We start from the raw sequence: 25,743 nt of genomic DNA on the forward strand, positions 1-25,743 counted from the left end.
CTCCCTCCCTCCCCCCCTCCTCCCTCCCTCCCTCCCTCCCTCCCTCCCTCTCTCTCTCTCTCTCTCTGTCTCTCTCTCTCCCTCCCTCCCTCCCTCCCTCCCTCCCTCCCTCCCTCTCTCTCTCTCTCTCTCTCTCTCTCTCTCTCTCTCTCTCTCTCCACCCAAATCTTTTTAACTGGGGAGATGGGTCTCTAGGGGGTAGGCCTGGTGCCCTCACTGCACAGCTTGCTCGTCAGCACTGCCTCCAGAATCCTGTGGCTTCATCACATCTGGAAGCTCCGGAGGGCTGGAGAAGGGCTCGATGCGCAGAGCTTCGAAGGCATCATCAGCTCCGAAGGCCAAGGCCCGCTGTGGCTGTGGCTGTGGCAGTGCTGTCTGACTAGTGAAGCCACACTCGCCCAGAGTTTTTCCATCATCGAGGAGCTGGTCGTCCTTGTACAGCCGCTCCTCTGGCGGCCGCTTGAGGATGCCCTCGACGATGCGCTTTAGTTTGAACACAGTGTTCGATTCCTTGGCGTCCGTAAAGATGGTGGTCTTGTGGCGCCGGACATTCCGGCGGCTGCTTCTGGCTCGACTCACTCGCGTGGCCGCGCTCAGCGCCCCCCCCCCCCCCGAAGTTCCGTATTCTTAGAAGAGCCTAGCGGTCCATATGGGAGGAAAGATGGGGAGGAACGCGGAGCAGAGGGAGAGAAAAACATACTGAAGATATAGAAGAAGAGTCTATTTTCAATAAAAGAAAAGAGAAAAGTCAGAAACACACAGGCACATCTGCACGTGGCAGTCATTACTGTAGCTTACAGAGTTCACTAATAGTGAAGAGGGCCCTGGTGGAAGTGTGAACGAGGAAGAGAATCAGCAGGCAGGACAGCCGAAGGGTGCAGAGGGAGAACTAGCTAAACTGCGTTTGAAAAAGCATATGGAAACATTCTATGAGCTTCCTGAACATGCACACACACACACATACACACACTCACACACAAACACATGCATGAATGCACATACACGCACATGCACATGCACACATACACACACACACATTTTAACTGAGGTCCCCTACAAAGGGGTTGACACTCCTCTCAGAAGCTCTAGTTTGCCAAATAAAAAGCCCAGAGCCAGGTATACAATGCCTCCTGTTGCGTGTCCCAAAGACACCCCGCTAAAAACCAGCACAGGCTGTTGCCATTGCTCTTACACAATTTGATGGCAAGACTCCATTGCTGAAGACATCACACACTTTGTGTCTTCACTAATGGCACACTTGGATCACAGGACCCGGAGAAATCAAGGCGACGCTGACTTGGAAGCTTCCCCGCTGGTTTCCATGGTGCCCGAGCGTTGGGCAGGCTGCTGGTGGGGAAGATTCAACAACTGCAAGGATTTTAAAGACCGGGTTTCACTCTGTGGACCAGACAGTCATCCAGTAACACAGCTTAACGTTGAACTTACGTGTCCCACACTGACTTTAAACTGTTTTAGCCTCTCGAATGCCGGGATTAAAGGCAGGTGCCTCGTGCCCAGGCTTCGGTATCGCTTACAAAATTGATGCCCATACCCATGTACAGATGGCCGACTGGGAGCAGCAGCCAGGGAGCACTCCTCAGTGGATACTAATAAGTAAACAGCCAAAAAGAGTAAGGTAAATTCATCCCATGATGGAAGGAAACGAGCAGAAGGCAGCATCAAATCTCAGAGGATCCTAATTCAGCAATAAATTAGTGCACTGACAAAGGCAGAGGAAAGGGAGAAGGAGCAGGGCACGGCCCTCACTCGACCTGCAAAAGGTTTAAAAAGGAGAGAAGCAAACCGGAATAGGAAGCCACCATAGGAAGGCATGGCCTGGGAGGCGTGGCCTGGGAGGCGTGGCCTGGGAGGCGTGGCCTGGGAGGCGTGGCCTGGGAGGCGTGGCCTGGGAGGCGTGGCCTGGGAAGCATTTTTGTTTTCTATGATTTGGTGCATTTTTAAAGTTTTCTTAGAAATCAATATTATTTCTTCTTTGTAAAATTTTATTTGGGGGTTAATGAGATGGCTTCGAGGTTAAGACCACTTGCTGGTGTTTCAGAGGACCATAGTAGGTTCCCAGCACCCATATTGAAGGACTCACAACTATCTGTGACTCCAGCCACAGCAGGCACCTGCGCACGTGTGTGTGTGTGTGTGCACGCGCACACACACACACACACATACACACACACGCGCGCGCATGTGAGTGTGTGATCCAGGGAGCAAACCCAGTTCTTCATCCCCACACGCAAGAGTTTCTACTGAGTGAGTCAATTCACCAGCTCAAACACAGTTTTTTTATGGTAGGAAACGCATGATCATAGAATATCTATCACAAATGTCATAGAAGGTCTGGGTGCAGTGGGCTGGGATGTGGCTCCGTCAATACAGTGCTCCCCAGCATGTGTAAGACCCTGTCTTTGACCCCAGTGTGACTATGACTGTGATCCCAGCACCTGGAAGTAGAGGCAGAAGACAGGAGTTCAAGTCCATCCTCAACTACACAACAGGCTGTGGGCAGCCTGGGATACAGAGACCAGGTTAGACCAGGTTAGAGGAAGAAAGGGAGGGAAGAGGAAAAGAGGGAAGGAAAGAGAAATCGAGGGAGAGGGAGGGAGGGAGAGAGGAAGAAGGGAGAGTGGAAGGTGAGAGGGAGGAAGACCAAGACGTCATATTTAACAAGTCTATGAAGACGAAACTATCCCATAAAAAATCTTAACAAATAGCTGCTGACCTGTAGACTGTAACAGAGGAGCCTGGAGTTCACTTCCAGCTCATTTTCTGGGTGAGATAAAAGCCAAACCCTGCTACCCCGCAAAAAAAATAAAAACAAAGCTAACGTTTTAATGGGTTTTCTGTACTTTCTGGTTTCCAGGCAATAACCTCCGTGACTTCCATCAGAGCCAGTTATCGCTGCTGGCTGGAAAGCAGGTGCGACGCTGGAGATGCTGTGTTTTAAAATCAGGAAAGCAATTCACAGGCAGGCGGGCCCCATGTGCTGCTCAGGGCAGGTGGTGCGCGATCAGAGCAGAGGCTGCGCTTTCTGGCGAGCTCCGCCCCTCTCTGGCCCCTTTGGCAGTCAGAGTGATCACAGCAAAGAACCACAGTCTGCCCTTAATGATTAAAAAGACCCAAATTTCTCCACAGTGAAGATGTGCTTATGGGCAAATGAAAGCTTGAAACCCCAAAACCTTAATGGAGAGAGCCAGGCTACGCCTCTGCTCCTCATAAGGGAGTTTGATGGGGCTGGCAGACACCTGAGGCCTGAATAATAAAGATTAGGGGAACACTGTAGAGCCAAACAAAACAAAATGATTTGTAACAGCCAGATGCATTCTGAGCCCAAAAATGCTCTGTCTGGTTTTTTCCCCCACACCCACACCTCAGATTTACATATTTGGTCCTTAAACTCTCATTTCAAATTCTAAGTGTTTGGAGAAACTCAAAATAGCTAGGCTCCTCCTGTGCCCCTGAGGAGGGTGTGTGAAAGTCACAGGCACAGAGCTGTTGGCACAACCCAACATCCACAGCATCGTAACCCAAGAGCTCCGCCATCACTCCTAATGAGGGTGTGCTCGCTGTTGACTTGTGACTCAGTTCCGGGGTGTCCCCATCACACCAGATGTTTGTGCACACCGCTGGAGAAATGAAGCTCAAACAAGGTTAGACACAACAGACAATATGGGAGCTGAGGCTGGAGGAGGTCCCTACTTCAATCTGCATACGTCCTACTAACACAGCGGTTCCCAACCTTCCTGATGCTGCGGCTCTCTAATACAGCTCCTCATGTTGTGGTGACCCCCACCACTGTAAAATTATCTCATTCTTCTTCATAACTGTAATTTCCTACTGTTATGACTGTGATGTAAGTATCTGATATGCAAGGCATCTGACCCCTGTGCAGAACCACTGTTCTAAAATGAGCCCTGCCTGACACCCAGTCACCCAAATACAGGGCCTTATTTTTTGTTATTGTTTTATTTTTAAATTTTTGTGTGGGGGGATGTTCATGGTTCATGTGTGTGTGTGTGTGTGTGTGTACATATACTTGTGGGGGTGAGAGAAGGCTAGGCTGACTCCAAGACAGGCTCCAAATTGGCAGCTAAGGAGACTAAGCCTAAATCTGTTTCCAAGAACTGGGCAATTCCAGGCAAGTTCAGACCTCCAGGCCACCTGGCCTGAGGCAAAGACAATGGGTCAGCGGCAGTTTCCAGACTTCCTCAGCAACAGTTTCCAGCCCCAACCCCCATGGAATGTCTCGAGAGATGGAGTAAAAGTTCACCTATCCTGGACTCCCCTAATTTGCTTTAAATCAGGCTCACAAGCTCACTTGGGTGTCTCTCTGTCTTGGTAATGGGAGGCCCCAGCATGCTGGACTTCTGCAGAATAAAGCACTCTGTGTTTGCACACTATTGAGTCCCGGGCATCATTCTTCATGAATCATGGACCCTTATAGGGGCCAGAGGTCAACAAGCTCTGGAGATCCTCTGGTCTCTGCTCACCAGCTATAAGGTTACAAGGACACGTTGCCACTCCCAGCTTTTGACACAGGGCTAGAGATCTAAACATGGGTACTCATGTTTATACAACAAACACTTTACAGGTGATCCAGCTCCTGAAATTTCTATAATTTGTTTGTTTCTAACGATGAGATTTAATGTAGCCCTGGCTTGTCTCACAATCACCATGGAACCAAGGATAACCTGGAAATCGCAATCCTCCTACCTCCATCGAAGTTCTGGGGTTCCAGGTGTGCACCACCAGTCCCAACTGGTCAATGGACTCTGATTTCATGGACGCCCCAGATTGGAGTTGTTTGAAGGACAGTCCACAGAGAGGAGAAAAACACAGTTTTGGGTTTTTTTTTTTTTTTTTTTTTTTTTTTTTTTTTTTTTTTTTGCTTTGTTTTGTGTTTTGTTTTGTTTTGAACTAGGGCATGTTAAAATAGTACCCCAGATCCTTGTACCAAACCAGCATCCTTCAACAGGTATCTGTTTCCATAGCAACTACTAAGGGAGGCACATGCACTGGGGATAAGTTTGGAGTTGACTGGAGCTTCCATATCCTGCTGTAGACTCACTGGCTGTCAGTCACTTTAACACAATGTGACACGCTCTCTGTGAACCTATCCTGCCAAAGCCAGCGTGGGGTATGCCAAAATACAAGCTTGCCAGGAAGATCCCAAAGCAGAACATCAGGATCTGCACATGTTGACTCTAAGGTCAACAGTGGCACTTTTCACAGACATAGCCGATGACCATGACAGTTGCTATTGCAACACACAGGAGGTGACACAAGGGCAGGGAGTAGCTCGGGTGACTTGTCCTGCAAGCACAAGGATCTCAAGACTACAACTTATTAGTTCCCATAACAAAGCTGGGCCTGGTGACACACAACACTGGGAGGTGAAATCGGTCAGCCTGATTCAGTGAGCTCCAAGCCAGTGAGCAACCCGTGTCAAAAGACAAGTCAGATTGCTCCTGAGAAACGACACCTGAGGCTGACCTCTTGTGTGTGCGCAGGAGGGGCACGCTCAAGCACTCTCGTACACACACATACATACACATATACACACACCTTAGAAATGATATAAATCAACCAAGATGGGGAGTAAGCCAACTTATTGTCTCCAGTGTGTAGTTAACAGACTCAGAATATTCACAGAGTGGACTCCATGAGTGTTTTCTCCCTGTATCTCTGCCCTGAGCCACCGCTGCCTACTGTCTCTGTAGATCTGATGGTTCAAGACTGGATATAAATAAACAGTGCAGAAAAAATAATTTTTTTTAGAAAAGCACTCTCATCTCAAAGGAGAGATTATTAAGAGAGAGATTATTCTGGAGCCAAATCTGAGTGATCACAGCCCAAGGACACAGATTCACAATTGCCCAAATTCCCTGCTTCAGTGTGGCAGCATTTGGTGAAGTTTTTATAGTAACAGAACAAGGGAAGTCGTGAATCAAGGTATTTTTCAAATACATTGGTAGAATAAACAGGCGTTACAGCCAAGTAGAGAACTCTCAACTCTGTGCTCAGATGCCCTATGATGACAACCTTAGTCCTCTGCTGGGTAGAAGCTGGTAGTCTGTTAACACATCCTCGAAGGTTTTATCTGTTAGTCCCAAGACATCAGGTCAGACACAGAGAAGGGTAAGGACCGTATTAATAAGTCTGAGACTAGCCCAAGATAAGTTGCAATTAGACTCCAGGACCTGCAACATTCCAACCTCCCCACAGTCACAGACGTTCTCGTCAGCCTGCCAGGAGTTAATGGTTGTTGGTACTGTTCTTCCCAGGGGCTTTCATTCATGACAGATTCCCACAACACAGCACAGAATAGTTTTGTGGCTCATTTTATTTAGCAGGATGGCTCTGAGCATATTGCAGCATGCTTTGGTAATTCAGTTTTTTACCAGAAAGTGTCCCACTGCACAAATGAAGCTCCTACTGCTTAACATTTTATCTGTGGGTGGACATGTCCTTCTTCCTACCTGCCTAACCCTCCTAAAGACGTTCCTGAGGGTGACAGTGTGTGGAGTTATCTGCTGTCACTGGCTATCTCCAAGAAGGGCTGTGGGACCCCTTGCTGACTCCCCACCTAACATCTTGGAGCTGATAGTGTTTTCCAACGTGGTTCAACTACTGCCTCTTCCCCCAGCAATGCAGAAAGTCCTGGTTTTCCACCTTTGCCATCATTTTTTAATGGTGGTGCTGACTAAACCCAGGTCCTCAATCGTACCGGGCAAATGTCTAATTGATATGCCGTGTTCTCAGCCCCTCACTGGGGTAGGGAGTGTTATGGGTAAGCACAATACTGCCAGATCACTCCCTCAGCCTCCTTTTTACTTTTTACTGTGAGTCAGGGTCTCACAAAGTCACACAAGCTGCTCTTGCAGAGGACCCAAGCTCTGGCTCCCATATCAGGTAGCTCAGAACGTCCCGTAAAGCCAACTCCAGGAGCTCTGCCCTCCCTGCTCTCATGACGACACCCACAGACACTTGCACATATGACCTACTCAAATAAACCTTTGTTTAAAAGCTTAGGCAGTGTTGGCACATGATGAAAATCCCAGCACTCAGGAGGCAGAGGCAGGTGGATCTCCGTGAGTGTGAGGCCGGCCTGGTCTAAAAACCCTGCCTCCAAAAAAATAAAAAAATAAAGCAAGCTTAGGGGCTCTGGAGATGACCCAGTTGCTTAATTATTGTTCACAAGTATTAGGATAGGACCTGGGGACCCCTGTTTAAAGAAAGGGGGTGGGGAAACTAGAAGCTGGGTTTAGGAGTGAATGTTTGTAATCCCAGTACTGGGAGGCAGTGTCAGGAGGATTCTCAAGGTTTGCAGGCCAGCCTGGCCAACTGGGCAAACTCCAGGCCAACAAAGACTCTGACTCAACAATGAACTTTGCCTGAAGAACAGCACCCAAAGGCCGACCTATGGCCTGTACACACACGTGCAAGTACACACATGCACATGTACACGCATGAACACATATTCACATTCAAAGAATCATCCAATGAGCTCCTAATTTGAAGGTCTCATAAGAATAATCAAGCCACCTGTTGGGGACCCAACAGGTGACCCATGGATATCTTGGTCCTAACTGAAATTCTGAAGCCACCGACATTTGGAAAATCCAAAGGTTGTATCCCACAAGCCAGGCAGAACAGGGGACCCAGAGATGAGATTAACCCGGTTTGCAGGTCTCAGAGACACTCCCAGCGCACTCAGTTATGGATGGATGCTCTGGGTCTCCCAACAGCACACACGCAGTAATAAACAGCAAATGGGGATGCAGCCCTTGTAAAAAAGGAGAAGAATTTTCACCAAATATACGAGCTGCCAACGCTAGGGAGGCTTACTCAGCCAAATGATTAGGCCTCGGTTTTATTTCTAAGTGTCTTTTTAGCATCACGATGTCACCTAATAATAAGTGGCATTTCTTTCCCAAATAGTGGAAGATCCTAATTGGCCCTGTAGACAGCATCTGTCACCTGTTTCAGGGGAAGGACGAGCAGCAGCTGCCTTTACACTAATGGCTTCATTTTTTAAGACACTGAGCACTGTTTATGCGCCGTTCTTATTTTATTGCACTCGGATTAACAATCGCTCACACCCAGCAGAAAGCCAAACCCCCGAACACATTCCATTTGCTGAGAAGCAGCTCCCGGAGCTCTGATTGGTCGGTCTGTGCTCCTCCGAGGTCCGCAGCCAGCTCCCGTGGAGTGTGTTGAATCAATCAGTTGGAATTTGTCTTATTCTCCGAGTTAATTAGGTCTTCAAATAAATGCTTCAGTAATGCAAAATGTATGTCTCCTGCTTCCTTGGTCCTTCATGGTGGACTTGCCTTGGTCTACGGGCACGAACCATGTGTCTTCCCGTCTTGCTGGGGGCAGGGCAGCTCATGGAGAGATGCAGCTGGTTTCGTCTCCTTCTCCTTCCTCTCTTTTTTGACTGACTGACTGACCGATTGATTGATTGGTTGGTTGATTGATTGATGGGGTGGCATTTGACTGTGCATGTGGCTGTCCAACACATTCTTCCAACACCCTCCACACTTCTGTCACAGAACCTGGGGCTCACCAAATGGGACAGACTGGCTGCAGTGAGCTCCAGGGACCTGCCCGCCTCTCTGACACCCTGATACTAAGCTCAATGTTTGTGCGGCTGCTGAGGATTTGAACCAGCGTTCAAGCACAGCAAAGCATCTACTCCAGATCTCACACCGTGTGGGCAGGAAGGTGAGGGAGCGAGCATCATTGTTGCCATGGCCACACATAAGCAAGTTTTGTTGTTGTTGTTGTTGTTGCAACAAATAATCTGCATTTGAGTGTAGACTGCATTCTTACAGCCCAAGGAGTGGCACACTCCATCTTGGGTTTGTTTGTTTGCTAGTTTGTTTAGAGATAAGGCTTGGCTGTGTAGCCCAGGCTGACCTTGAACTTGTGATCCCCTGCTTTTGTCTCCTGAGTGTTAGGAACACCAGCAAGCCCAGTTCCTGTAATTTTTTTTATCAGAGAGAGAGAGAGAGAGAGAGAGAGAGATTTGTGTTGTATATAATACATGTAAATGTGAGTACAGGCATGTCATGGCACACGTGTGAAGGTCAGAGGACACCCTCGGGGGTCAGGTCTTGCTTTCCACCTTGCCAATCACAGCCACAAGTGCTGGGCTAGTGGCACCCAAACTACGGAATTCTCCTGCCTCACATGACATGATCACATGTGCATGCTGCTGAGTGCAGCCTTACATGGGTGCTGGGGTCCAAACTCAGCAAACGCTTAGCCTACCAAGCCATCCCCCAGCCCTCTTCTTTTTATCTTTTGATTCAGGGTCTCCCATAGCCAGCCCAAACTGGCTTCCCATTTGCTATATATAGGATGATCCTGCTGCCTCTACTGAGGGCTAGGGTTATGGCGCCCCCACCATGTCCTGTTTGTGCAGCACTGAGGATGGCCTTGGGCCTTCTGTTCACTACACAATCTCTCTACCAACTGAGAACATCCTCAGCCTATGCCCCCATCTTCTAAGGCTCCCTGTGAATGACACTGTGAAATTTGCACCCACAAAATCCTCAGTGCTGGATCATCTTCAGCTCCTGAGAGCACTGGCCAGAGATTCTCGCTATACTGGTAACCTCATTCCATACAAATATTGAAGTACCAGATCCCCAGCCTTGCAGGCCTACAGTCCCACAGGCACCCGGTGCGGCGTGTGTCCTTAACCCATACTGTTGACTCGTTAACACTGAACTCAGGGTTCCGTGGAGCCTAACTGCCTTATACATTTTTCTGGAAGACATGTCATAGCCTTGTCACATTTGACTCCGCCCTTGGTTGGGGCGTGTATGTGTGTGTGTGTGTGTGTGTGTGTGTGTGTCGCACAATACGGACACACTTGCCCATTTGGGTTCATCTATACTTTCTTAACCACCCTCCATCTTATCTTTGAGACAGGCTCTTTCACTGGACCTGAACTTGTCCATTCCACTAAACTGGCTTGTCGATGAGCTCCAGGAATCTGCCTGTCTCCACCCCCAGTGTTAGGTTTACTGATGTGCAATGCGCATGTGCAGTGATGTGCCCAGCTTTCAGAACGTTTCTGGAGGTCTGGACTCAAGTCTTCACGCTTGCACAGCAACCACTGCCCTCACTGAGCCACCTCCTCATTTTAAACAATGAAATGAGCCACAAGAAGTTCAAAACTTTCAAAGATCGTGGTACTGTTTAGCCTGAAAAGGACGCTCATTTGCAGAGTGAGAGCCAAAGCAGGAAGGTGGGAGCCATGTTTATCTGTGTACATCGGCCACGTGAGCCTCTGGCCCTTCTGCGCATGCTTGAATTCCCATGGACTCAGGAACATCCTGGCATGGAGCTAACTGTGGCACGTTATTTTGACAGGGAGAACTGAACGGAAATGCAAGGGGTTGCCGGGCTGCAGGCCTGATGGGGAGCGTGTGGCTGGTCTTTAGCTACCTATTGGCCTTCTGGTTTCTACAGCTGTGTTTTCTAATTAGAAACGAATCAGTGTCTTCAAAAAACAATGCGGAAACGGGGATAAAAGAAAGAGAAGGAAGAAAGGAAGGAAAAGAATGGGAAGAGCAAAGAGGGAGAAGGAAAGAGGAAGCGAGGGAGGGAGAGAGGGAGAAAGGGAGAGAGAGGAGAAGGAGGGAGGGAGAGAGGGAGAAAGGGAGAGAGAGGAGAAGGAGGGAGGGAGGGAGGGAGAAAGGAGAGAGAAGACATTAAGGGGGTGGAGGCAGGGAGAGAAGGAATCCAGTTAGTCCACCGTACCTTGCTTCCTGTTCCTCTTACAAGGTCCTAACAATACATGTCCCTCCCGTATCATCTCCAGTAGATTTTCTCCCAAGAGTCTGTAGTAGTTTTGAAACAAGTCTTTCAACAGCTCCGGTTCAGTGGAACCACTGACCTCAGTGACTTGCCTGACCAGCAAAATGAAACATCCATCACACCAAGTGACATCCAGGACCACACCGGAGAAGTTTCCCTCAAACAGCAGCTACACTGAGACCTCTGTTCTGGAGAGGCAGCACGGATGGCACAGACTCACAGACAAGCTTGTAGATGTGCCATCATGAGTGTCCATTCCAGTTGTCCATCTTCAGGACTGTTAGTCAGCTTTGTGACAAAATGCCTGTGCTAACCAACTTATAGAGAAGAAAGGTCAGTCGTGGCCTATGGTCTCAGAGGTTGTAGTCCTCACATGAGCCCATTGTTTCTGGCCTGCTGCTGAGGCTGAGAACACAGTTGGAGCAGGGGACAGAAATACAGCTTACTTTATGGTAGACAGGAAGCAAGGAGAGAGGGAAGGGCTGGGATCCTGACTTCCTCACTAGAGACATGTTCCTAGTTACCTAACTTCCCCTACTCATCCCATCTCTTAGAGCTTCCTCAACTTTCCACACACAGCACACAGAGCAAGAACTAACCTCAGTGGACAGCCTTTAGGGTTCCCTTTAAAACCACAAAACAAACAACAAAACCAGGGGCTCGATCTGTAAAGTACAAGTACCCAAGTCCAAGCCCCAGAACCTTTGTAAAAGGCAGAGAAATAGTAAAAGGCTGCAATCCCAGGCCAGGGAAGGGGATATAGGGGAACCCTGAGGGTCCCAGATGATCTAGCTGGTCCAGCAAACTACAGCCAAGAAAAAAACTGTCTCACAAAAAGAAAAAGAAAGTCATCAGTGATCTCTAGTTTCCACAGACATGTGCACACTCCTGTACATTCATGGACATGCACACAGACCACACACACACAACTACGTGCACATACAAAACACTAAACAACACAAAAATGTTTCCGATAACAAACTTAGGTTTTGTGAGAGAAAATTACAATAGAATAGAGGGTGTAGCTCCTGTGGTAGCAGAAAATGTTCTCCATGTGGGAATGAATGCTCTCCCCTACAGCAGCCTGGACAAGAACCATCATTCAGGGCTTGCTACTTTATAGGTCTTAAGACAACACAGGTACCCAACTGATGGAGTGTGGGCAGCCAATAGTGGAGGATAGGTACCTAACTGATGGAGGATAGCTACCTAACTGATGGGCCTTAGGTAAGCTACTGATGAAGCTTAAGTATCCAACTGGAATTGCCAACTTGATAAACCTGAAGTCTGGGGGACTTTGAACCAATCACAGCCCAGTATGTTGGATCAGGATTGACTAAGGTGACTGAAAGGAGAAGAGAACCCCATCCTCCACAGCCACACCCTTTAACCAGAACAAAAGTCTGGGGTCTCTCTGCAGGGGCAGGAGACTGCCCCCAGGTATAAGGGCTCTGGGTTTTATGGAACAGACAAAGAAACTTGAATGTAGAAGATTTTCTCTACAGACCTATTTTCTGTTTTTCTGGGCTCATAAAATTTTGATGGAGGTCCTGATCGCTGTTGGCTTCTGTAGATGTTTGAACAGTAATGTCCCCCATGGACCAGTATTTGAAGGCCATAGAGACTGGCACTCTTAGAAGGTGTGGCTTTGCACCACAATGTTTATAGCGGCTCTATTTATAATAGCCAGAAGCTGGAAGGAACCCAGATGTCCTTCAGAAGATGAATGGATACAAAAATTGTAGTACATTTACACAATGGAATACTACTCAGCCACCAGAAACAATGACTTAACCAAATTCTTAAGAAAATGGCTGCATCTAGAGAATATCATCCTGAGTGAGATAACCCAGTCACAAAAGAACAGACATAATATGCAGTCACTGATAGTGGGATGCTAACCCCAGAGGCTTGCACTCCCCCAGAAACAACTCACAGACTGTATGAAGTCCAAGAAATAAAGAAAACAAAACAAAACAAAACAAAATATTTACAAAACAAGAAAACTTTAACTATTTCCATGTTACACTTTATTTTACATGTGCTTTATGCTCATTGTAACTATTAAGTTTTCAAGGCATACTATCAAACCTTGAAAAAAATCAAGTACTGACTAAAAAATATATTCATATAGTTTTATGTAAAAATTATGTTAAAATCTGAAAAATAAGTACTGACAAAAATGTATAATTTTAAGCAAAAAAATGTTTAAAATCTGTACATTTATCTTTGTTTTGTAAAATAAAGTTGTTTTAAAAAAAAGAAGGTGTGGCTTTGTTGGTGGAAGGGTGGCCTGTTTGGGTGGGATTCCCACAGATAAAGATATAGAACTCTCAGCTCCTTCTCCAGCATCATATCAGCTTGGGTTCTACCTTGTTTCTCTCCATGACAACAATGGACTAACCTCTGAACTGTAAGCCAGTCCCAGTTAACTGTTTTCCTTTATAAGAGTTGCTGTGGTCATGGTGTCTGTTCACAGCAGTAAAACCCTAATGGTAATAACATCCCTGCCAGTTCTTCCTGCTCCTAACTGTTCACTGATGTCATCAGGATGACTACTATTCCTGAAGAGAGTGTCTAAGGTTACTTGAGGTCTTGTTAATCTCACCAAACAAGAGTAAACCCCATCACCCAAATTTTTAGCACGTCAGTCCATGTATTACTTTTCTTGTAGCTAAGACAAATGGCTGCCAGACTCAATCTAAAACAAAAAGAGTTTAGTTGGGCTCATAATTTCAGGCGAAGGCATGGTGGCTCTGCAAACCACAGCTCGTGTGTATGTGTGTGTGTGCATGGTTGTGTGTGTGTGTGTGTGTGTGTGTGTGTGTGTATGTGTGTGTGTGTGTGTGTTCATGCTCATGTGGTGTGGGTACATGTGTGTGCATTCACATGTGTGTACATGTCCATGAGAGGCAACAAATTGTGTGTTTGAACTTCTTAAAACCCAAAGCCCCTCTCTGAAAATTAGACAGTTGACAGTCACTAGGGGTAGAAAGCCAGGCTCTGTCCCTCCTCAAGGATATTTATCAACCACTGATAACTATCAGTGGAGGGTATTTTTTCAGTTGAATACCCACCCATGCTCCTGTAGGTAACCCCTTGTTACTTGAGCTTTGACCAATAAACTCATTCATTCACCAAACTGGACTTGTGTGTTTCTTTGTTCTGCCATGGGTCCCCCATCTTGAGTGAACAGACATTATTTTCATATCCCTGAGAAAGGTGCATTTAATTTAGTATCATAGTGGATTCTTTGATGAGGGAAGGAATGAGCTGTAGCTAATTGAATTCTGGGTAAAAACCCTGGATACTGAAGGCAGGATCTTGGCTCAAGAAGTCAGCAACACTGTCATTATCGAAGAAAACTGCTGTGTGTGGACCTTGACTACATTGGAAAATGGAATCCCTGGCCATGGGAATAGCAGGCTTACAAAGGCAGGGAGCCCAGGGACTCAGAGTGGCCCAGCGCAGCTGAGTAGAGCTACCATTGGAGGTCAATGTGGGAGCCCAGGCTAGGAAGATGGACTGGGGTAGGGCTAACTCGAATTGTGTGCACCAGTGACATTAGTGTAAAGAAGTGATATGAGCAGTGCTTCAAAAACACAGTCACGCTGTCACTGTCACAGGCATGCACATTCTAACGGCTCTCTGTGAATATTACCGTCCCCTGTGCCTCCAACTTTCTTATATCGGTCTGGAACTCTGCCTCTGCTCAGATGCAATTGCTGGTCCTGCTGTCAGCCTGTCTGAAAATGCTATGTCCCATCTCTCATCCTCCCTGGGCACTGTGTGTGCACTGATGCCTCCATCTCTAATCCAGCCATCAGTGCCCACAGGAGGGTTTGAGATAGGAGCCAGAAAAGGCCAAGAAATGAACCTCACTGGTCCCCTCCTGCCCAGAGTGACTGCAGAAAAGCAGCTCTGCCCACGTGAAAGCCACCAGTAGCAGGAGCTCTCAGTATGGGGAATAAGAAGGATCAGGCAAACAGATTCCTTGAGGACCTCATGTAGCAGCTGCAGCAGCTGCTAGCCAGTATGGCTTGTGGACCTTGTTGGTGGCTAAGCAGCCTCCAAACCTGGCTCTTAGACCTCTAAGAGGTTCTGAGAGGTTCCGAGAGCCCCCTAAATTGCTTCTCTACTTCAATGTACTACTTTTGTTTTTTGCTATTCACAAATAAAACTCAAGATCAATGTTGACTCTTATCTGTAAGTGTTTATACCAGATGCCTGAGTCTCTAGCTCAGTGGTAGAGCCCCTGCCTAGAATCCCCCAGTGAGGGGCTGGGGTGTGACTCAGTGGTAGAGCCCCTGCCTAGAATCCCCCAGTGAGGGACTGGGGTGTGGCTCAGTGGTAGAGCACAGAGACACACAAAGGGTTTTCTGGAGGGACTATCTGAGAACAAGAGAACCACATGTATGGGTCAGACCCATAGGATGCCATTGTTATCAAACTCCACAAAGACAGAAGGTGGAATGGTAGAGTAGGAGGAGAAGAAGTGGGAAGAAATGAAACAGAAGGACAGACAGAAGCAATAGGGAGAAAGAACAGAGTGTACCAGTCATCCTTTGGTATTAATGGGGATCAGATTTCTCTGCAGGTTTCAAACTCTACCAATGTTCTCATCCTTAGATTTAAATAAAATGGTTTGCATGTTTCTCACATATATCTTCCCATCAGACACAATACCATATTGTTTAGGAACACAAAAAGCACCTGCGCATCTCAGGTCAGAAGCAGTAATTCCAGTCAGTTGCTGGAAGCTACTGACGGTCTGAAGATGGGGGGAGTTGAAATACTCAGAGGGTCTTTCCTCCTGAGCCAGAGAGACAAGGGAGGTCTGTAAACATAGCAATACACAGGAAATCCTGGGTGCCCAGGAAGTCACAGTTGAGTCGTAAGCAGGATATAATTAGGTTTTGAACCTGGCTCTCTTATTGTATGCTGTATATAAGAAGACATTTAGTTTCAATGTCTCTAAGACTTTTCAGCGTGATAATGTGAACTTGAAGCAGACAGCCGAATATTCCTACATCTTTGAGGCTGGGACTATAGTTCTATCTCTGGTGCCACAAGAAAGAGTTTGTGGATTGAGAATTTAATATATAAACCTACATGAAAAGCTGTCTGGCTTTGGAGTCATGTTTGTGCTGGGCGGTGGAGAAAAAAAAACCCAGGACAGAACAACGGGGCGGTGGAGTGAACCACGCCTGAGTTCATAGAAATGGTGTAAGGCCACCAAGTTAGAGATCCTTGCAGTACCAGATGGCCCAGAATGGGAGCCAGCAGAGTGCAGGATAGAAGAATATCCATCTTTCTAATATTTACCACAACACAACTGTGTATGGCTCTTAATCTAGTCACTGTAGCCAAATTCCTGACAGAAGCAACTTAAGGAAAAGAGGCTTGTCCTCACTCCCCATTTCAGGAGAAAGTTTATGTAGTGGCTTCAATAACAGCTCCCACAGTCTCATAGGTCTGAATGCTGTCTCGAGAGAGTGGCACTATTTAATAGGATTTGCAGGTGTAGCTTTGTTGGAGGAAGTATGCTACTGGAGGTGGACTTTGAGGTTTCAGAAGCCCATGCCAGGCCCAGGGTCTCTCTTCTTCCTGCTGCCTATGGGCCTGGAGCAAGACCTCTCAGCTACCGCTCCATACCATATCTGCCTGAAACTGTAAGCAAGAGCCAATTAAATGTTTTTTTTGTTTTTTGTTTTTTTTTTTAAATAAGAGTTGCTGTGGTCATATTTCTTCACAGCAGCAGCACACTGACAAAGACAAAGTTGGTACCAGGGAACTGTGACAGGGTGACAGGGAGCTGTGACAGGCCAACCATGCTACTTATAGGCAGAATATGGACACTGGGGATTTGGATTAGGGAAGCAGTAGAACCCGTTAAATGGGGCCTTAATTGGCTATCCCAGCAGAAACATGGAAGACAGTAGTGCTGAGGATGATTCGAGCTGTGGTAGCCTGGCTCAAGAGGCTCTTTCAGAGAGGAAGAATATTTCTAGGTGGCCTAGAGACCATCTGTGTGCTATTTTGACAAAGCATGTGACTGCTTTTTGCCCTTGTCCAAAATATGTGCCTGAAGCTAAATTGAAGAGTTTCTGATTAATGACATTGGCAGAGGAGATTCCAAGACAGCCTCGTATTGATTCTGTGGTGTGGTTATCCGTGGTGACTCCTATGCAGAGCTATAAAGAAAAAAAGAAAGTGAAAGAGAAAAGATACAAAATGTACAGGTTAAGAAGAAACGGTGTCCCAAGAAGTGTAACAAAGCTAAGTCCAGTGCTCAAAGATATTGCAAAAAGTCTGATGCTAAATGGAATAAAGGGAGACGGAACCTCAAGGCCCAACCTTACCCAGCTAAGCTTCCAACTTGTAAAAGAGATGCAGAGAAAAGCATAGGCCTTGAAGAAACCATTGAAAACAGAAAATTGATGAAAGTGTGTTTGAATGAAAGACTCATATCCCAGCCACAGTAAACAGAAGAACTTGGCAGCTTTGGTCATGTGATCCTGGCTTGAGAGTCAAGGACACAGAAAGGTCAAGAACATAGAAAGGGGGGTTGTAGAATCTCCCTCCATGGCGAGGAAAGCCCATGAGGCAGGGTTGTGGCAGGGGTGTCCCTGCATGGAGTCCCAGAGAGGCCATTTTATGAAGCTGTGAAGCCCAAGCCTGAATTGCCTTAGAGATGCCAAAATATTGAAGACATCTGAGCCCTGGGGTGCCTGACAACAGGCCATGGAACAAGCCCAAGGGGAGAAGTATGCTGCAGTCAACAAAGCTGAAAGGAATTGGAGTCAGACGTGGAGATGCAGAGTTTGGGGTCTGCCCTGCTGGCTTTAGGTCTTGGTTTAATGTTTCCCTTTAGTATTTCCCAGCGCTCCCTTTCCTCCCTTTGGAATGGTAATGGCCTGTGCCATTGTATTTTGGGAGTGTGTGATCTGCTTTTCTACTTTGATTTTACAGGGAGTTACAGTCAGAGATTGCTATGAGACACAGAAGAGACCTTGGACTTTGGGCTTCTAAACAATGTTGAGGCTGTTACAGACTGTGAGGACTTCTCAGGTTGGACTGAAATCAGGTTTTATTATTGGGACCAGGGAGTGAAATGTGATGGTTTGAATAAGACTGGCCCCATAGGCTCATAGATTTGAATGAGGGGTCACCAGGGAGTGGCACATTCAAAAGGATTATGAATGGATTTGGGTCTGTGGCCTTGTTGGGACAGGTGTGGCCTTGCTGGAGGAAGTATGTCACTGGGGGTGGGCTTTGGGGCTTCAGAAGCCCAAACTGGGCCCAGCCGCTCTCTTTTTCCTGCTGCCCATGGATCTGATGAAAGCTCTCAGCCACCTCTCCAGCACCTGTGCCTGTGTGCCACCATGCTTCCTCCCATGTTGATAATGGACTGAACCCCCGAAAGTGTAGGCCAGCCCCAGTTAAATGTTTGCTCATGTAAGAGTTAAGTGGTCATGTCGACTCTCCACAGCCATAGGATATTGATGATGACAGTGTATCAAGCAGGGGAAGGTGTGGCAGCAGAAATACGTGATGGTGACTCTACGCGTCTTGACGGGCAGGACACAGACAGGAAGGAGCCAGAAGTGGGGTTAGACTATAACCCTCAGAGGCCAACATCTAAGGTTCTGTCAGCTAAACCCCCCATTTCTAGGACATTGTAAAACCTCCCGTTTCTTCAGGCCCCATCTAAAGGTATCTGCAATTCTCTGGGTCCACACTCATAGCTAGAATACTGTCATGCCCCTCAGCTGATGAAGTTTGGGGACCACGTAAAGAAGTGATACCTAACCCAGATTCCCTCTATGCATAAATCAGGGCCTTGGGTTCTGATTCTCCCTTCCGGCTCTCTGGCTTTCTGTGCTGGTCTTAGCCCAGAGTAAAGGGGCCAGGATCTCACTGCATCTTATTTGAGAACTGGGTTCATCTACAGTTTCTTCACTTAGCCAGTGGGTCTCACAACTGGAAACACAAACCTGGACTTTCAGCTGCGAGGTAGAGAGGGTCACCATTGCAACTTGCTCCTGTGTCTTCCCAAATCCCACACAGGATGCTCCGCCCAGAAACAACACAACCAAGTAACCATGCACGAAAGTTTCCAAAATCATAAACCAAAGTGAAATCTTCCTGCTAAAACGACTTCTCTTGAATATTTGTCACAGAGAAGAAACTTATAACAACAGAGCAAATCATGGAGTCATTAAATAACCACAATACACTGAATTGGTTTAGCCCCTATCTCGCTACTGCCCCAAACCTGAATTACAACACTGAGGACTCTGCCCAACCCCTACTATATTAGCAAGTGTTCTGTTGCTATGACACATTGCCAGATGCAGATAATTTACAGGAGGAAGGTTTGTTTTCCCAAAGTTTCCAAATGTTTGGTTTGGGCCTGATGGGACAGCTCAGATCACATCTTGCTGGGCTAGCGAGAGAAACAGGAAGTGGTCAGGGATAGCACAGCCATCAAGGACCCGACACAGAGACCTAGTTCTTCCAGTTTGGCCCCCATCTAAGGTAGAGTTGCCATCTGGGAACCAAGTGTTCAAATGATGAGCGTATCAGAGACATTTCAGACCATTACACCTTAAAACGCAGAATGCTTTTCCCCCGTCAGATGCTTTTTTAAAATGTCTTACCGTCTATATATTTTAGTATATGTATTTATTCTTTGAGAATGTCATACATGTATACAATATATTCTGCTCATATCTACTCTCTACTCTGACAAATTTGAAGGTGTTCCACTGCAATATAGAGATCCACACACTTCTGATTCCAGAAACCTGTGAAGGTGACCATCCCCAGGGCAGGGTCTTTGTAGAGCTACACGAGGAATTTTTTTTCTGGAAGGTCTTACATTTCCTGAGCTGGCCTCTAACTTGCCAAATAGCTGGAAATAACCTTGAACTTCTGATCCTCCTACCTCCCCCTCCCAAATGCTGAGATCACAGGGCTATGCCACCACATCTTGTTTGTGAAGTGCTGGGACTTTGTGCATGCTAAGCAAGTACCCTACCCAACTGAGTCACATCCCAGCCCATAATTAAAATGCTGAGACAAAGGGGTTATCCTAGATTATCCAGATGGGTCAAAAAGTCATACAGGACCTACACCCCAAAGTCCTACACTAATGATGTTAAGACATTGGAAACATTTGTTCTGCTTTAGTAGAGGTGGCCCCTTGGGATGTGGTTAGATAAGAGATGGTTACTAAGGTGACCATCCGTGATTGGAGCCTGGTAGCTTTATAAGGAAAGGGAGAGAAGTCCGGCAGAGAGGAGCACACTGTGATGTAATGCAGCTCAGTCCTCACAGTGACTATGGTTTTGATTTTCTAGTCTTCCGAAATGGTGAATTAAATGAACAACTCTTTGGGCCAGAGAGGTGGCTCAGTCAGTAATGTGCTTGATGTACTAGAATCACAATGTAAGTTCCTCTCCCACAAGAAAACTAGCCCTCTGCAGAGGTGAGCATTTACAATCCCAGCACTGGGAGACAAGGACAGGCTTCCTGGCTGGCCAGCTTAGTCTACTTAGCAAGTGTCAAGCCAGTGAGATTTTTTTTTTCTTTCTCTCAAAAATAGAATGTGGAAGTCAGCAAAATGACTTAGTGGGTAAAAGCACAGGAAGCCCAATGGCCTGAGTTTGATCCCAGGAATTCATGTAATGGTAGAAGGAGACAGCTGACTCCACAAAGTGAGCTATACACACACTCCAGGACACATACATGCCCACACACACATTGCACACACACAAATACACACAAGCAAGGCATGTTTCAAAGTAGAAAGCCCTTGAGAAATAACACCCAAGATTGATTGACCTCTGGCCTAAGCATGAATGCACACACATATGCATTTGCACATATATACATGCACATATATACCAACACATAGGTACATACACATGCACCCACACCCACACACAGACTCACACACGCACAGATGCATACACAAACACACATGCATAGACACATTTGCATGTGCACACATACATACTAACACACTTGTTTCTCTTCCTTTCCTGCTCTCCTATTCATGTGTCTTCATACGTTCTCCCCACCCAGCCAGTCTACTGTATCCTCCTCTGTACTCCAAGAGCTCCCGACAGTGTGTGACTATTCCTGGGAAGATGTAAACAAACATCTCACCTCAGATATAGAACTAAGCACAGGCCAGAGAAGCAATTCTACTAAAGTCCAAATATGTCTAACTAATGAGTTTACTGGAGTCACTTACAAAAATTCAGGTGAGGGGTCAGTCATGTACAGAATCAGAGATGATTCAAAAGGAGCTGCATCTCCAAAAAGCCCACACTGGCTTGGGCTTTTCATACAAACTGGAACCCTGGAGCATTCTGCAGGCCTTACGCAGCAGATTAGACCTGACAGAGATGGTCTCTACCGCTTATATGTCCTGGAAGTGATAAAGCTTTATGATCCTGTAAGTTTCAGGACATTCTGGGCCTTGTGAGTTGTTTACCTCCTGAGTCTTAAAGAGAAAAAAATTCAAAGTCAGCTCAGAGAATATTTCTATGCACCACCAGACTTGTCCCTTTTGTACAGGCAATATTTTTCTTCTCTTGATTACTGTATCTCTCTCCCTCTCTCCACTTTTCTCTCTCTACTTCCCCTTTCCCACTCTCTACTCCTCCTTCACATTTTTTCTTAAAAGTCACCTTTTTAATAAGAACACTCCTGAATACTCATGTGGAAGATTAGCATTCCTCTCAGTGTTTCTAGTCTAGTTTTCTTGGCTACACCTTTTTAAACCAGTTTTGGACTTTTTTTTCTTCACTTGTAACTTTTTGTCACATTTTCCTCTTTATCTATGTGTTGTGTTGGCTGTTTATCACATGCATCTCCTTTGGATGTAAACTCCAGGCCAGTGGGAACTTTCACTCTCCTGTTTTCTCTGATAAATCACACAGAGAAATGCCCAGTACAGAATAGGTGCTCAATAAATAATTTTTGAACAAATAGGTCAAAAGATGTTTTATTACAGATTGGAAATCTCTTTCATCATGCACTACATTTGCAGAGGTCACAAAATAAATGCAGTCTGTGGTCATCAGAGTCCTTGTCTGCTGCACAGAATTTTGAAATATGAAGATGTTTCATTTTGCTAAAATGAGTGTCATTTGTTTTGCTCTTATCTGCTCTGTGTGGAAACCTTCTGCTTTCTAGAATTCAGCTGATCGGTTACCAGTGAGAACATCAGTATTTTTCTTCCTAGTCTGGGCTGAGATAACAGCCATGCAGGGCCACTCAGGATATTTGTATCCTCAGTCACACACTCCCAAGGATAGGCAAAGTTGTACCACAGTCACAAATGTCCCTGAAAGTTCAATGGCTTCAAAAGCCAATCAGCTTGGGGCTGATGAACTGGCCCTGTTCGTGAGAGTACTTGTAGCAAAGTGTGAGGACTTGAGTTTGAAACTACAGTATTCACATGTTTTTTAAAAAGGCAGGTGTGACTGTACATCCACCCAAACCCCACCCAGCACTGGGATTTCAGGAGATGGAGACAGGGGGATAGCTAAGTTGTACTGGTTGCTGATCTAGCTCCAGGTTCAGAGAGAGACCCTGTACCAAGGGAAAGGGCAAATATGACAGAATACCTCTGTCCTCCACATATGCACACATGTGTACATTACACACCTACACATGCAAAAACACATGTCTACATGTACACACATATATGCACATACACATACAAGATTCCCCCAAGTGCAGCCAATGATAATTTATTCTCACAAGCATTTCTACTAGAAACCTGCCCCTGCTCTGAAGAGGGGAAGCCATTAGGATAATTTTTGCATCCATTTACAGACATTACCTCCAGGTGTGTTGGAAGCAATTTAGCATTCCCATTAATATTAGCCAATGATATTAATATTTATCAAGTATCACTCCATTGCCAGGTGCTGTGCTGGGCACTGGAGATCTGACATCAGCACAGAGGGAATTGGTGCCTGGCTCACTAGAGCTTGGGATCTCTGGAGAGTTGGATGCTAATAATGGAAAGAAATGTCAACAATAATAAATGCAATGAAAAAGCTGCAAGAGAGAAAGATGGAAACCAAGTCAGAAAGTATGAGGTTAGCTTTAATTGTTAACTTGACACAACATAGAATCACCTGGGAAGATTCTCGAGGAGGGATTGTCTACACTGGTTTGGCCTGAGATGTCTATAAGGGACTGTCTTAACTGATGTGGGAAGACCCAGCCCACTATGGGTGGCACCAATCCCTAGGCAGGAGGTCTGAACAGTGTATGAGTGGAGAAGTAGAACTGGCACAAGCAAGTAGGTGAGCATGCCTGTATGCATTTCTCTCTGCTCTTGACTGTGGAAGGGATGTGACCAACCAGCTGTCTCAGGCTCCTGCTGTGACATCCCCTCAGTGGTGGACTTTAGCCTAGAGTCCTGATGTCCCCTCAGAGATAGACTGGAGCCTGGGGCCGTGAGCTAAAGCAAATGCTTTTTTCCCTAAGTTTCTTGTTGCAGGGTATTTTATTGCAATAAAGAAAAGAAACTAGAATACACAGGATCTCAGAAAAAGGTCAACACCAAAGAGGGAGAGAGCGCCAGGACTGGAGCTGGATCGTGAATGGCCCGAAATGGCTGTGTGAAAGCTTGTTCCCGGGCTAGTTGGAGAGGGCAGAATTTTTAAGAGGTGAGGCTTAGCAGAGGTCTTTGGAAGTGTACTCTTGAAGGGGTTATTGGCATCCCAGATCCTCCATGGCTTTAGTTCCCTGATTGCCATGAAGGACACAGACTGCTTCCTGCTTTGTGCTCCCACTTTGCATGTGATGTGACAGTAAAAACCTATGAACCCAGGAGCAGCTTTTGCTCTTTATGAGTTGATTATGTCAGGGAAGTTGGTTACACTGTTCGAGTCAAAAGGTGGCTGAGCCCATACTTGGAACAGGATCTGAAAAGGGTTCTCTATACCCCTCAGTGCAAACAAAGAAATTAAAAAACAGGTAGAGGTGGGATTACATGCCTGTGAGTAAATTTTATATATATAATACACATACATATTACATTTCATATATTATATGCACTATATAATATATGTATAGTTATATACATATATAATATGTATTTTATATATTCTTACCAGAGATGTTAGGGACAACATCTAAAAGTCTAGACTCAGCCATCCACCTTCCATAGACCACTCATAGAGACAATAAGGAAAGGTAGAAAATATAGCCACAGTGTAGCCAATATATTCAATGTAGCCAAATTGTCACAAATAGGACTGCCCCAGCCACCCCTCAGCAACCTTCAGGCTGTCTTTGGGTCCTGATGGCAAGAGGTGTGTATATCTAAGCAGTCCCAGTCCAGGTGGGGTCCTGCCCGTCACTGTCTCAGCCTCAGTCTCTCCTGCTCAGTGACCTACCAAGTCGTCAGAACTGTGTGAGATCTCTTCCAGGAAGACAAGTTCCTGCTCTAGCTGACACAAGCCTCAGCCTTTTTCCTAGTACTCCCAAAGGAAGCTTTATGAGGAAAACTCCAATTTCTTAGGTCTATAGATTCAATAGTCCTAATAGTCATGAGAGATACAAACTGGTCAAGCAGTTTAAGAGAGAGAGAGACCTAAAAAACAAGGCAATCTTGAAGCCAAGTCTTCTCTGTGTCCTGAAGCTGAAATCTCCTTGGTCCTCTGATGCTGGAAGTGTTTAGCATTCTGGCTACTGATAGGTTTCCTGACTTTTTACACACCCTGTCTGAGCTCCACTACCTGAAAATGTTACAGGATGGGATGACCAAAACAAGCTGCGTGGAGTGAACATCCCGTGATCGGTATTAGAGTTTTTCCTGCAGAAGGGCATCCTGGCAGTCAGGAGCCAAGAAAATACAGCAAAGTCAAACAAGACAGCACACCAAGAGATTTATTGGGAAGAAGGAAAGAATGTTGGTTTCCTCTGGCCAGGAACAGAGACTTCAGAGGACTGCATGGAGAAGAAGGCTGGCATAGGGTCTTTGGAACACCCACAGTGAGGTAGTGGAAACAGACAATGGTGACAGACCAGCAGTGTGGCTGGAAGTATTGCTTGCACTTTTACCTCAGATGTTGTGTGGTGGGTTGGCCTGATGCTGCTTGTATTCTAATGCTAATATAGGTTCCTCTAGACCGGTTGCCCCAGAGACAAGAGAGTCTGCACATAGATGCTGTGTGACCCTGCCCCCAATTATTTCTGGTTGTTAAATAAAGATGCTGACAGTCAATAATTGGGCAGAAGAAACATAGGTGGGATTTAGGATTCCAGGTCTTGAGGTCAGAAGAAAACCATGAGGAGAAGAAGAAAGTGGAGGAGGAAGAGAAGCTGCCATGGGCTAAGTGAGCCATAAAAATGTGGCCCCGTGGGTGGCCAATTGAAGTTAAGAGCAGCCCAGATGAAACAAAGTAAGTTATAACTAAGTATCATCAATAGGAAAGTCAATTGTAATAGCATTGAGGGTAGATATCAGCCCAGCTCTTGGGTTGATTAAGGCTTTTTGTAAATATAAAGGTTGTGAGTATCTTTTATCTGGGAACTAAATGGTTAAAGGCTGGATAGAAACCCTAAGTTGGGATTAAAGTTTTCTACAACATTATTTGCTAAATTCACAAGGCACGGATTTTTGGAGCTCAGAGTCAGGTCAGGGACAGGGTGATTTTCCAGTTATTTCCTATTATTCTATGGCAGGGAAACCGAATAACCAGCTCACCATACTTCCTGCTTCTGTTCAGTAAAACTTTACTAACTCCTACATGAGGACCATCCCTCCCCTGCACCCCAAAAAATCAGCTTGAGGAGAAAGCATTTGTTTTAGTTCACAGTTCCAGGTTCCAGTCATTGAGTGTATGGAAGTCAAGGCAG

The 25,743-nt window shown here is 46.1% G+C and overlaps 1 protein-coding gene across 1 annotated transcript in view; it reads right to left on the reverse strand.

Moving 5' to 3' along the window:
• Window positions 1–213: 213 nt before the first annotated feature.
• The window catches only part of LOC308439258 (elongin-B-like), a gene marked incomplete at both ends in the record, with an annotated part of 58,284 nt that continues 32,754 nt past the window's right edge, over window positions 214–25,743 (reverse strand). The window contains one exon of the mRNA XM_080941000.1: window positions 214–626. Coding sequence (XP_080797126.1) covers window positions 214–626 — 413 coding nt within the window. The remainder of the gene's footprint in view (window positions 627–25,743) is intronic.

The sequence above is a fragment of the Micromys minutus genome (genome assembly GCF_963924665.1).
Source record: "Micromys minutus genome assembly, chromosome: 29".
NCBI lineage: Eukaryota > Metazoa > Chordata > Mammalia > Rodentia > Muridae > Micromys > Micromys minutus.